Raw genomic sequence first — 14,055 nt, 5'->3', positions numbered from 1 at the left:
TTGGGATAATTTGGAGTTTTGACTTTAAGTGTGTGAAATGGTGGCCCCAAGTAAGTTAAATACAAAAAAAACAGTGCTTTCTAAGAAGTTGTAAACCAACAGGCCTCAAACCAAACAAGCAGTTGACTGAATTAATGAAAACAAATAAATTAAAACCAATGCAAATACATTTGCATTGGTTTTAATTGAGAATGACCACTATAAGAGTGGCTCTGTTCATCCATCCATCCTCTACCGCTTTATCCTCCACATGAGAGTCGCAGGTCACTGGAGCCAACCCCAGTTGACACGAAAGGAAACATCCTGGACAGGTCGCCATTCACCGGGGCCAACACAAATTCACTTTGGAGTTAGCACCTCAGAAGTTTAGAGTCTTCAAATAACCTCTGCATGTTTATGGACAGTGGGAGGAAAACAGAGAACCTGGAGAAAACCCCCACACACACACACACTTTGAGAACGTGCAAACTCCATGCAGAAAGGCCCTGCCTCTGTTCAGTTCAAGTAAATCAGGACACTGCAACAGCAAAGCCACCCTGAAACTATTTGATTATTCAAACCCTGTGTCAAAATATGTGCAAAAAAGGGCATGCAGTCACAGAGATAAGGAAGAAAAAGCATGGGTGTAAAGTTAATATACAAACAAAAGATGAATTCTTTAATAACTAGAAAATAAAAACTGTTAATTGGAATTCGACCTAAATTCTTACCATGGTTGCTCCTTTTCAGATGATAATCAAATTAAGCATGTGAAAAGTGTTTCTGTTCAAATAGCGTGAGGATTTTTTCTACTAAAACCCATGGTTTTAGTGTTTCATCACAATAAGACGCCGTGTTTGTCTGAGCTGCGACGATGGAGCAAAAGCCTCACCACTGTCTGTGATCAAAGAATATTTGTTGAAGTAAAATTTCACTGCAGTTGGTATTGCTGTAGTTATTTCTGTTACGACCGCAGTGACGAGATGTGATCTAATCCTCTGAAGTCAAACTGGCCCAGGGGAGGTGGTTGGATTTAGGTGATTTTCAGTGTCTCTGGAGCCAGGGAGTGTGGCCAGAGCAAAACACCCAGTAGCATTGAATGCTCACAAACATGTACATTAAAAGCCCTTAGCGCCAACACATGTACATGCTACCCCCTCAGATTCCCACTCACAAACATGTACATTAAAAGCCCTTAGCGCCAACACATGTACATGCTACCCCCTCAGATTCCCACTCTTCTCACCACCTGATTCATACCCCAAACCTCCTCCAGACAGGCTCTACTGAGATATACATTCATTGTTGCATTCAACTCTCCTTCCCTAAGGAAGCACGGGGTGTGCTTCCTTAGGGAACAAACCACTTTTGTTCACTGGTCAAATCCGAGCCCTGATGCCCACAGATAGCTGAAACCACTCCCCCAACCTTTTCTATTTTTGGTATTCTTGCTAGTCGAACTTTCCAGGTGCTATTGCTGTGAGAACCGAATAAACAGATCTTTGTTACCCAGCTTCCTCTGAGTCGCTTGCTTGAATCTGGATCCAGTTTTCTTGGAGAAGTTGATTTGGAGGAAAACAACAAGAAGTCCCCTCAGGGGCAGGGCAGTTAGAGGCATGCCACCTTCGTCATCGCGGTCTCCCTGAACCCAGCTAACCCGTGTCTTAACCCTGCATCTTAGTTCTGTGAAGGGGAAAACATAACAAAGCAGCATTAGACAATCTCTGTGCAAAAAAAAAAGAGAAACCGAGAGACATCAACAATAATCATTAATAAGCATGTGTCTATTTTGATATTAACTTAATTTCATATTTATTTCTCAATCAGATATTGACAAGTCATAATATACAGCAACATTAAAACTTTAACAGGTGCCAAGCTTCCGAGAACATGAATTCTGACATGAAGTTTCATAATCTTGACAAAGAAAAAACACTCCTTTACTCAGTTGAATGTGTAAATACAGATTTCTAAATGCAACTGCAGTCGTTTTGCCATCAGCAGTGATACAAACAGCGTGGTGTATGTTACTTTAAGATGTCATTTTACAAAACAATATGTCACAGACCTGACAGTGAAGATGCTAAACCATTGAAATATGCAGACAAACAACGGCGATGTGGCTCGACTGTGAAATCAGTGAAGAGCAGTGACTCCCCTCTTGTGGTACGGACAGATCATGGGCAAATTAACAAACAACAACGAATGACTGAAATGAAATTGTTTTTTTAAAGAGGTGAAACCTGGCATCTGCTCACGTGGAAGTATCGTTTCTCGGACCAACAGAAAAGTAAACTTAAACTAAAATGAGCCGTGTTGTTTTACAGTGACGGAAAAGAACCAGCTGTAAAAAAGAAAAATAGTTATCATAACTTTTTACTCCACCACTGGCAGAGATTTTAAAATGAGCAAAGGTGGGGGGGGAAAACTAGCTGTCATAGATGTGATTGCTCTTCACAACGTTTAAAACAATGAATGTGTAGCGCACAACGCTGTCCCCGTGTGTACAAACAACACAAACGCATCAAGGGCACGTGAACACAACTGATTTTTAACCCCACCTTCAAAAAAGCTGCCATATGTCGTGGTTCACTCCAAACATATTACAATTCCTAGATAACGTGATTGTTGATTCATTTCTTAACCTGGTTACAGACAGGTCAGTGATGGTGCTAATGGGCACTTCAGCAGGTGAGACAGTCTAATAGCACTTGAGGAAATGCGAGGAGAAACAGTAGCTAAAGCATTTTAGGGGAAGTTTACATTTTTAAGGATTGGGCTTCAGTCTGGGAGCGACACTCTTGTTTTTTGGTCTTTTAATTCAATTTATTGACCATAAGTCTAACGATTTGAATCTCTTTTTGCTCACAATATTAATATTTAATGTAAAGGTTGTGTAGAACACTTCCAAACTGCATAGATTTAATGCATAAAATCCAATGAGAAGTCCAGCATGCAACTTTTTAGAGGGTTTAATTAGCCAAAATTGAATATACTACCTACAAGAATGTTTATACTGACTATTGTTTTGTTTTTGTAGACTTAAAGAAGCCTTTTATATACACTAAAGCAAGGGCCTTGCTTTATGGAGGCTGCCATCTTGCACGGTTATGTTTCTGCAACAGCCCAAATGGACAACCAGAACCAGAGCATGTGTTCTGCATTTTAAGCAGAAGCTTATGATGCAAACTAAAAAGAACGACATCCTCTCTGGCATACGAAGGCCACCATAGTTTCCTGACATACTTGAGTATGTGTGTTACAATCTGCAGTCTTACCATTAGATGTCACTAATTATTAGACACTGGACCTTTATTTTCCATTAAAGAGTGTTTATGTGGCTAATACTGATTGATTATATCAGTGCTTGAACAGTCTTGAGGCAGTGCTGGTCATGTACATGTTTAAAATATACAAACAAATAAAAAAAGAAAAGAAAAGCCCAGGATCTACCAGGGAAAACTTTCTTATAAGTAATGCCTAATGTAGCATAGAGAACCTAATACAGCATCTACCATCAGTTATACTAAGTGCGACTTGGAATCACTGAATTCACGTCAGAAGAAATCTAATCTAAAACCTGAACATGGGTTTTGATTGTGGCCTTCCCAAAACACAGCGGTCCAATAATATGCAAACATCCCATCACACCGAGTCTCCGCGGTCCAATCAGGTTTCAACTTTGCCAAAGGTGCCGTCGGGTGGTCGGTAGTGTTTGGGGAAGGCTTTGAGCTGCAGCGAGTTAAAGGCGTACTTTCTGCAGCCAACGTTCTTCACCGTGTTTTCCCTTCTGCAGCCCTCACTGAGGAGACAGAGGAGTGGAGAGGAGGGAGGACAGGAGAGTGGAGGAGACATTCACAGATAGAATGAGAGGGGACAAAAAAAAAAGTAGAGAGGATGTTTGGTATGAATGATATTCAAAAGTTTCAGACTGCTCCTTTTCATAAAGGTGGCTAACAGTATTATTGATGAACAACAAAAAAAATCCTCAAAAGAGTCTGTGTCAAGCCAGAAAAATTAGATTAGATACATGATACTTTTATTTGATAGGTTCTGTAACAGAAAAGTTAAAGTAATTAATGAGTGAAAGACAAAGTGCTCATGTAAAATGGACATTTAATGGTCTTTAACGTCTTTCCAATTTGTTTTGGTTTGCTACGGATGTCCACGTCACCCGAGACGCACGTTAATGCCAAGTGTAAACAAAGTCACGAGATGCAAGGAAAGGAAAACGACAGATAAAACCAAGCTTAAAGACCACAACATATTGTAGCTTTGTTTATATTCTGCAGGTGGAGGCAGAAGACATTTATCACGGGAGGACAGTGTTTTCTCAACACTGACGGGAGGTTTTCTTAGGTCGGTGATACATTTAGTGCAGCGTGTAGCATGAAACACAGCGAGGACATTAAACTGCTAACTTGAAACAAACAGCAAAATCCACTCATTTGGTCGATACATGTAGAGTTTTCACGTCACAGGACAAAATTAATGTCAACATAATAACTCCAGTTGTGTATGTGTGAACTAGTAAATAAACTATAATTCACGTGTTAAAAATAATCTTGTTACATCTATCAATGAGGTTTTCAGGCATCTAAAATGAACATGCAAACTGTTAAATTAGCAGTTCATAGCCATGTTAATAACATACACGTATGCATCGTATAACCTTAGACATAGTAAGCAGTGATATAAAGTGATCGGCAGCATGACTGTTATGGCACAAGCATAATTATCACATTATACAGATTATTTATATATTTAAACTCTGTTTGGATTAATTTAAGACTATATACAGTATACATACGAGCATTTCAGCAATGCAGGCATTTAAATAGAATTTATATACAGCAATACAAATATATTCTCTGATTCTCTGAGTTAACAAAGAAAATGAAGACAGCAAAATGATAAGAGTCTTTGATACAACGGTTATAATGAAATACTTTAGGAAGCACTTTAGCGTCATTAAATAATTATGTGGGTGGAATTTCTTTAGAGGTCTATTAACTGTTGAAAACATTATTTCAATGGGCTTCATTTTCGATCACATTTCCAAAATATCATTTCATATTTCTTCAACCCCCCCGTGTCTCACACAGGTAGCTCTACTACAACTAAGTGTCAGCACATTCTTAGTATCAATATAAAAGGAAAGAATATGTCGGCAAGCTTGGAAATACCGAGAAAGATCGACGGTTGTGAGCTAAATTATGTTCACTAAGAACATGTAAATGTGTACAACGAGAGAAGATCAACCAGTGTATATTTCACTCGGTTTCGATGAAGCGTGAACTTAAATGGAAGAGAACTTGATTCATACAAACAAGATTTGCATATTCTGACTTCATCTCTGAACAAACACATACTCTGCAAAGCGGCATTCACCTGCCGAAAACTTAACCCAAGCATTTTTGGCACAAACATGGATACATTCCTCTTGACAGCTTCACTAAAAAAGTGAATGACTCACATCATGAATCGTCAAATTGCTACATAACTCAATTCTATCAATAAATATAATGTAATATACTATAATAGTTGTTTTCTTTTGTGTATGTCTTTACAACAAAGTCAACAGGGGGCACTATACTGCATAATCCAACACATTTTCCCTGAATATCCTACCGTCATACATTCCATTTAGAAACTTCATCATAAAAACACAAAGATAACAACTTGGTCAGTCGGCAAAGGCAGAGCAAATCTTCACTGAACTTGCATTAAAGCTGAAAAGCAGATGTAGGTGCAGTTACTGACTGACTACACCTGAATGAGGATCAATAAATAACAATAATAGTGCTTACATCATGAACCCATAAACAACATCTCTGCTCGGCCACAACAGCCAACAGGCGTCTTTGATTAAAATGTGAATAATGTGGGTCATGATGAGAAAATCTAACACAGGAAGATAAATGAAATGTATAAATATGCAGTAATTCTAGACACAGCCTCTTCAACGTACTGTACGTGAAGGCTGGAGGACTTTGTTTGGTTCTTTGCTAAACAGGAAAATGCACATTTCATCCTTACAGTGCCTTATTGTTAGGATATGGATCAGGCATGTTGTCATGGAAGTTTGATCCGTGTACTTTATCTTTAACAGTATCTATGCAGTAGTTTTAACCTGGTGGAGGGTTTTTACAGGTGCACTACAAATAAGTGACTATAGGCTTTAATTTTTCAAATCCTTCTCTTTCCTCTTCTTGTGAAGTTCCCAAATAAAGGAGTAAATCTGAAAATCAGTCACAGTCAGTGAGAAGTAATAACTGACCCTGCAAAGTGCACAGGATGAACAGGAGGCAAAAAAACTTCTAAAGAGTACAAAAGCAGGAAAGACGTACAAAAATAAAGTGAGCAAATGCTGCCTGAGAAAATATGTACGGAAGCCAAAGTTTCCTCTCTGAATAAAAACTCCCGTTTTTTGATCAATCAAACAAGGTAAATGCAACAAGCCGGCTGTTGTGCAAAGCTTAAATTATGAATTAGACATTTTTTGTAATGATAGCTACTATTAACAAAAGATTTTACCAAAGCCAAAAAAACATATATATATATATATATATATATATATATACTTATACTTATTTTTATACATATTCACAACTCGGAGGTCATTTTCATATTCACACTGTTCAACCATTTGTTTTTGTTTCTATTCCAACAATGAAGTCCAAATCAGCCTTTCAGATCACTGAGGGTGTCCATCGGAGGGCGCCACACACTCATAATGTGAAGATCCACTATCATGAGCGAAGTTTAAAGGTAAACTCTCATCAAGGCCTGACATCCACGTTCTTGCTCATCATTATAGAGCACATTTTGCAGAGACGGAGACGCGGTTTTCACTCATGACTGCAGATGTGAGATGCAGCTGTTTGCTTGGCCACAGTGTCGTTGTGTATCTCAAGACTGTATGGACTTTGACAATATGGACTTTGAGCATGATGGCCCAGTGATAGTATACTAGTGTAAGATAGGATACTCTTTATCATATTAATGTAAATTGTATAACCGTTGCATTAACCAGAAATCAGCATTTCATCGTCAGTTAATGTTGTGATTTTAGCTTTCAGGTAAATGTAATAGGAGTAAAATTTACATTATTGGCCTTTGAAAAGTAAATATATGTGTACTTAGTTTCTTTCCATGACTGATATAAAAAATTAATAATAAATAATAATAAAGTTTTTAGACTCAGTCAGATCAACGTGGAAGCAACCTCACTGTCAACCTCGTCTCTGCAAAGCTTAGAACCTCATCTATACTGAGACATTACAATTGTTTACAACACCTTCCCAGGCTTCTTAATGTTCAGGGGGAATAAGAACAACAGAAAGTGTCAAAATAGATGGGTCAGTGTGTACATACTGTATAGTAATTGTGTGCATGGATTACATACACACTCACAGGACAGTGGCACAGTTTCAGAAAACACACTCAGGAGTCGGGAGTCTCCTAAAAATCTCTGGAGGCGTGCGTTATTTCTCAGCTGCAGCGGAGTTTGGCGAGGAAATAGGCAACGCTGAGAAAGAGCCAAACCACCAGGAGGTTTGGACTCAGGGCCAACAGCGGCAGCGAGTACAGGAGGCTGGGGTCCAGCCGAAAGTCACGCACCGGCAGCAAGCCACTCAGGTTCTTCTGGATCACCCCCTCCCTCGTCCCAATGCTGTCGAATCACAGCGGTGGGAGGAAGAAGAGGAGGAGGTGGAGGAGGTGTGCAGCAGTAAAAACAGATTTGAGGAGGGGATAAGGGAGGTGGTGGGGGAGCGTTTAAAAGGAAGAGAAGGAGATTTAAGGGAAAAAATAGGGAGGGGAAAAGGAAGGACAGAGAAAGCAATGAAGAAAAAGCAAAAAAGCATTGAGAAAGTATCAGGGTAAAAGGTGATGGAGGAGGGAGAGCAGTGTTCAAAGGAAATAAGACAGAGAATAATAGATAGAAAGGAAGAAAAAGCAGTGGAAGGGTGGGAGATTTCATGGCAAGGAGCAGCGTGTGTGGCACCAAAGCCAAAAACAGACAGCACCGTGCACAAAGGTAAAATCACAACAAAAACAGAAGTCACGGCCATGATGAAAAACAGTGGTGTGAAAATCAATAAAAAAATCAGTAATAAAAATGTTGGGAATCAATCACAAAACGACCAGAATAAAACAAAATCACAAAAAAGAGCCAATGATACGAACGGAAATCACATCACAGGAAAAGAGAGGAGAAAGAGAAAGAGGAAAGGGAGGAAAAAGAGAAAATTAAGAAAGATGTTTTATCAGAAAAAGAAAGAAAGATCAGAAAGTACAACAATGGCTCCTTATGTTTACAGCACATTTTCTAAGATAAGGGGTGAAGATGGAGGAAGGAACCAAGGGGGAAATGGCAGGACATGTTTCACATAAAGCAAAACTTTATGTAAGTACGTACCTGGTGCAGATACGTTAGAGACTTTTTCATTTCATTGCTAATTTCTAACCATGATGAGAAGGAAAATGTGCTAATAAAGGGAAAAGTGAAGGGAAAAGATGCAGAATCTCATTCCAAAACAAATAAAAAATTATTAAAGGCTACTTTCATGCTCGGCGGAAAAAGGAGAGATGAGGAGCAGGAAAAAGAGGGAAGAAAAAGGTGAGGAGGACACAGCGTATCATGCGAGCGTGTCAGTGGCGGTGCAAAGTACGGCAAGACAGGGCGTCATTACAGCTTTTACACAGGCTTGACAGCAAAAATATTTACAACATGAAGTCACATGAAACTCCACACAACAAAGATACAAACACTCGCACTCTTTCATTTTGTTTGTGAGTGTTACAGGGAAACTTTAAAGAGGAAAGAAATGATGCAACTGTATTTAGCAGGTCACATCTCCAGACTCTTCATGTGTAAACACTGCTTACGCAACAAAACGAGATGTACGTCAATGAATTTGGCGTGAAACCTTGCAGACCGCAGGGCAAACTCTGTCAAAACTGCTGTCAGAAGCTGTCTGGCTCTGTCAGGTGAAGGCTCCGCAATATTTAGCTTGGAAACTCATCGCAGTGTTTCAACAAAATATTATCAGTATCTACAGTGACAAAGATGAATTATTATGTGACAAACACTGACACATGTACGCGTAACCATATGTGGATAACATCAGTAAGGGCATTGAAGAAGAAACTAAACTCGAGCACACACTACAAACATTTCTGTAAATCTTCACCGCAATGGTCTCTCTCTCTCTCTGTGCGACTTTTACCTTTTTTAAAAAGTGACTTCACAGATTAATCTTTTCTTTATGTAAACAGACAAACAGCTACTGCATCTCGCCTCGAGAATAATGAGTACCAAGGGTAAATCATGGTTTGACATGATAATCACGATGTCTTTCAAAAAACATGAAGACAATTGCTTGAACAGACATAAGTCCACAATGTTTACGGAATCATTTATTGTAGGAATCTGATTTGAACATTTTCATTATCCCCTTTTAATCCATACGATAATGAACTACAAAAAGTTCACTGAGTTCACAGCCACGTGCCACTCTGACACTCAATTCCACAATCATTAAATTCAGAAAACAAACCACCAAAATACTTTTTTTCAGGTTTCTACATCATAGATTAATGGTTTTATTGCCATTGTTCTTCAGGAAGACGACATCAGAGAGTATATGCAAATAAGAGTCATTTGCATATACATTTTTAGGTGGAGTGGGGCGAGGCGAATTTCGCGTTCATTTGGATGTATCAAGGAATGTTGCACAGAACTCAGTGTACGCACGATTTTATAAATCTGAGCACAGAAAAGAGGAGACTAGATTATGGATGCCAACAGCTGTAAAAAAACTAAAATGATCACTAATGTTCTGACTAGAAAATATGTGGATTTCTTGAGTTAAAAGAATAAATGACCATTTATCTAACACTTTCATATATTTAAAAGGTTTGGTTTTACTTTCACGCTTTTTTACTTGCTTTAAACTTTGAAGTAATCTTTTTTTCCTTTTGATGTTTTTTAATTATTTCTTTGTGTTGAGTGATTTTCTTTTCAGTTTTCATCCCAAAAATGTTGTCAGTTTATAAATTGATCAGACACTCTGATTTTACTGTAATGCAGAGACAAATAAAATCTTTCATTGTCCCCGTTCAACAGGTGGGGGTCCAACATGAAGTGGAATTTAATGAACGAAAGGCAAAAATCGGACCGGATGAAAAGTAAAAATTATGATGATGCTTGGTTGAGTGCTGAGGGGAAAAAATACTCTGCCAGCCTCTGAGCAACTAAAGACTCTGAAACAGCACAGGCTCGCTTTGGACATACAGAAAAGAAAACAGAATAGACAGGAATGCACAGACGAACAGGCACTGACACAGAATCAAAGGAGGATCCTCTTACTTCAATATCAGTTTTGGTAAAATCATCTCTAGACCCTTTTTAAATAAATATGAGTATCCCCTCTGAGATAATAATATAATAACCTGACATCAGTGCATTAAACAGAGAAAGCAGGCAATGACATGACTTGTTAAATCACACATGGGCAAACATCCTTCCGTCTCTTCCCGAAATTTTGTTTTACTTTAATTCACTAAATCCTGGCTTCCTTCTTTATTTGTTGTTTTTTATTTGCCCAGGTGTGATTTGTAATAGCAGCTCATTCACTGTGAAGGCCTCCTACCTGCGCATACAGTCGAGAGCCTGCGTGAAGACCTGCGGCGCCATTCCATGTTCATGCTGCAGGATCAGGCACTGTTCCAGGGTCACCGACATGGCCGTGCGGTCTTTGGCGCTTTTGCAGCTGGTGAAACGAACACCGTTCAAGCGGCGACAAATCTAACATGAGAAAGAAAGACAAGTCTAAGTGAGAGAAGACCACATTTAGACAGCATTGCCTTAAACTGACATCATACTACTGTGGGTACTATTTGATTTATGTGCTTCTTCACTCAACAAAGTTGTACTGACATTTAAATGTGCTCCTGAATTTTATTTGACTTTTAAAAGGTTTTTCAAAAACTAAAAAGGTCTACAGTTTCATTTTATAAAATAGACCAGTAGATAACAATAGTGTTTGAAGCAGACACTAGAAGACCCAAGATATTTCCAAACCTTGATCTTCAGCTGAGCATTTACACGGTCTTACCTTGTTTACTTTAGATGTGAAAATATTGGAAACATTACCTCGGCAGCCTGCCAGAGGATGTCCACATTCTTGTTTTTCCTGGCATGGACGTTCTGCCCCAAAAACCTGAGCAGCTCAGGGAGACAAGTCTGAGAACGAGACCTCGGGAGACCTGAGGGGAGAGTGGTAGATGGTATAAATGGATGAAAATATGTAGCACAGAGTATACTAAGTACAAATACTCAAAATTATCCTCACATGGCATAAAAGCACTCAGTTAAGGTTCTTGCACTGTTAATAGTCTTGAACTCTTCAGTACTTACAGTCCACGGGCAAGACTTCTTTGAACTGTTCGTAGTATGAATTCAACCTGGACAGACTCTCCAGGTTAATGACCTCCTGCAGGGATGTGTCTCCAAACCTGAACGGTGATGACAAATTAGTACGGAAAATGCCTCCACAGAGCTTCCTAAAATGTCTTCTTCCCCTATTCACTCACTTCTCAGCGAGCGTCTGCTGTTCGTTGATGCCGACGTTGAAGTGCACAGGCTGAACCCTCAGCAGCATGCCGCTCTGGATCTCGCGCGGCAGCGCGTCAAACATGGTTCCTGGGAGAGGGATGCGGACGTTGAAACCGTCCCGGTTCCCGGTGATGATCGGCAAAAGGTCAGGCGCTGCGCTGCCGGTGGCCTGTGTCACCTTAAAGTCAAGGAAAATATGTGCATGTGAAAGTTGGTTAAATTCTGCTGCTACACACACTCCTTCTTCAGTTGTATACCAAGAGCTGTGGCTATCATCTGTCTCAAAAGACAAGATGCCGGACAAACCCTTTCTTTACCTTAAAGGTGACATTACGCAGATCCATAATGCCGACACTCATGTCCTCCAACATGGACAGCTCATCTCCTAAAAACATCACAGTTAAAGATGGAAAGAAGAGTAATTTATCATAATTAGGGTTTCTATAAAATATTCAGGATAAAATATAAATATGATCATTCAGAGTATTTCAGTAAAATCCACTAATACAAATAATTTATTTAAGATTTGACTCAAATCAACAATGACTGAAAAACTTTAAAAAAAATGAGCCTCTTACTGTTCATTTAATGACGTGCAACAATGCTTAACAGTCCATAATTCTATAAAAAACATGTTATCGACAATATTTTTGCCTTCAACAAATGTTTCAGAATTGAATTTGGGAGTTTTTAAGACCTTGGGTTTGGTAGGAGGTGTGTATGTGAGTGCGTTTACCATAGGTGCTGAGCAGCGACTCAAACTGAGCCAGGAGGCCGATGGTGTAGAGCTGTCTGAGGAATCCGTTGTCACGGAGACAGTTCCTCAGTTTGATAATGAAGCCACAGATGAGAGCTGTGAGCTGTTACACACACACACACACACACACACACACATCAGTATGAGTTCATAACAAGGGCGAGGCTGTTTCAGCTGATTCAGATTAAAACAGTGTTTCTGCTGCAGTCTTTTTAAAAATACATTCTTGATACAGCAAAAAATAAAACCTTAAAACAGCTTTATCTTTTATCCTGTAGTCTACATTGTTTCCATAGTATAAACAATCTGTGTTGTTAGATTACACAAATGTCAGTCATATAGGTTTATATTTAGATACTATTAACCTGGCTGGGTATAAGGTTATGTAGGTGAAGGAATAAAGATTAAAGGAGTATTTATTGTTCTCCTGAAGGGACATCCCATGAATCAAAAATTTACAGCAAACATACTAAGTAAATAAAACCTTTATTGTAACTGTAAATGTTCTTTGCTAGAACTGCAAAGACAACAACGCGTAAGAACAAAAGAATCCAACTCTCTGGACGTCACTGTGCACACATCCTCTTTTTAACTTTGGCCCAAAGAAGTGAAACATCTCTCTGGTTTGTGTCACCACCTCAGGACAGGAGGAGTGAAGAGTTCTGAGAGTGGAATGCTTTCTCTTTTTGTCTTACTTTTTTCTGTCCTTATCTTCACAAGTGGTTAACAGTCAGGACCTCTGTGCGGCGCCCAAGTTATGGAATGTATTCCCTTTCAAATTATATCTGCTCCCACTACTGAACATTTTAAATTGCTGTAAAAGACACATCTCTTCTGTCTGGCCTCCCCTTCAAGGTGAGAACATTTTAACTGAACACACCTTATTTACTATTTTACCATTTAATCATGATTTACCGTGTTGTATGTTCTTGAGGTGCGTTTTTACCTTATAAAGCACTTTGGTCAACCCTGGTTGTTTTTAAATGCATTAAAGAAATTGCTGATTAGACTTGACAATTTACAAATTGAAGAACTTGTGGTGGTCACATTCTTACTATGAGTCATTTTTTGTGAAAGCATTGTGTGTCAGTGTGCGAGTGCTGACCGTCTGGCAGAAGACGACGTCGCGGCGGTACTGCAGTGACACGTCCATGGCTATAGTGGGTGCGTTGTCCTGCATCAGCAGGAAGACCATGGACTTTTTGGCCTTGTCGCTCATCATGGCGACGCACTCTGTGAGCGTGGTGAGGAGAGGGTACAAGGCCTCGCTCCACTCGCCTGACGAGAACACAAATGGATACACAACATAACACAGATACTATAAGAGCAGGTGAACACAGTCAACAAAAGGTGTTGTTTAAAGGAAAAACAGAACGTGCTAGTCGCTTTTCTAGATTTTTAAGGACAGAAACAAGGAACAGATAAAACAGAAAAGCAACAAGGAAAGCAGAAGCACAGAGAGAGGGACAATATTTTCTTTAAAAAAAAAAAACAACTATGGGGGAAAACACATCTAATTTAATTTCTAACTGAGGATGTTTTAAACTGAAGTCATTTTCAGAGAACATCATGAGGAACGATATGAGGGAAATTCCAAGCATAATCCTATCAAAATCATTAACCAGTAAGAGTGAGATTGATTATCTGTACTAGTTTGTAACAATCCAACAATCCTTAGCAGGATTATGCAAAAACC

The 14,055-nt window shown here is 39.2% G+C and overlaps 1 protein-coding gene across 14 annotated transcripts in view; it reads right to left on the bottom strand.

Annotated features, from left to right (window-relative positions):
* Positions 1-5: 5 nt before the first annotated feature.
* Positions 6-14,055, bottom strand: part of LOC131455377 (inositol polyphosphate-4-phosphatase type I A-like) — a 33,435-nt gene continuing 19,385 nt past the window's right edge. For 9 of the 14 annotated variants that reach the window (XM_058622959.1, XM_058622958.1, XM_058622965.1 and 6 more), the window contains 8 exons: positions 13,465-13,637; positions 12,339-12,462; positions 11,920-11,987; positions 11,581-11,780; positions 11,405-11,502; positions 11,141-11,253; positions 10,638-10,792; positions 6,974-7,654 (listed from right to left, as the gene is read on the bottom strand). In XM_058622959.1, coding sequence (XP_058478942.1) covers positions 7,474-7,654; positions 10,638-10,792; positions 11,141-11,253; positions 11,405-11,502; positions 11,581-11,780; positions 11,920-11,987; positions 12,339-12,462; positions 13,465-13,637 — 1,112 coding nt within the window. In that variant the 3' untranslated portion in view covers positions 6,974-7,473. Of the gene's footprint in view, positions 1,663-1,764; positions 3,782-6,973; positions 7,655-10,637; positions 10,793-11,140; positions 11,254-11,404; positions 11,503-11,580; positions 11,781-11,919; positions 11,988-12,338; positions 12,463-13,464; positions 13,638-14,055 lie in introns of those variants that run through there. The other 5 variants (XM_058622966.1, XM_058622970.1, XM_058622971.1 and 2 more) reach the window with 2 other exon arrangements.

This window comes from Solea solea, chromosome 2 (assembly GCF_958295425.1).
Source record: "Solea solea chromosome 2, fSolSol10.1, whole genome shotgun sequence".
Classification (NCBI taxonomy): Eukaryota; Metazoa; Chordata; class Actinopteri; order Pleuronectiformes; family Soleidae; genus Solea; species Solea solea.
Note: the sequence above shows the minus strand (reverse complement) of the source record. Positions and strands in the feature narration are given on the sequence as shown.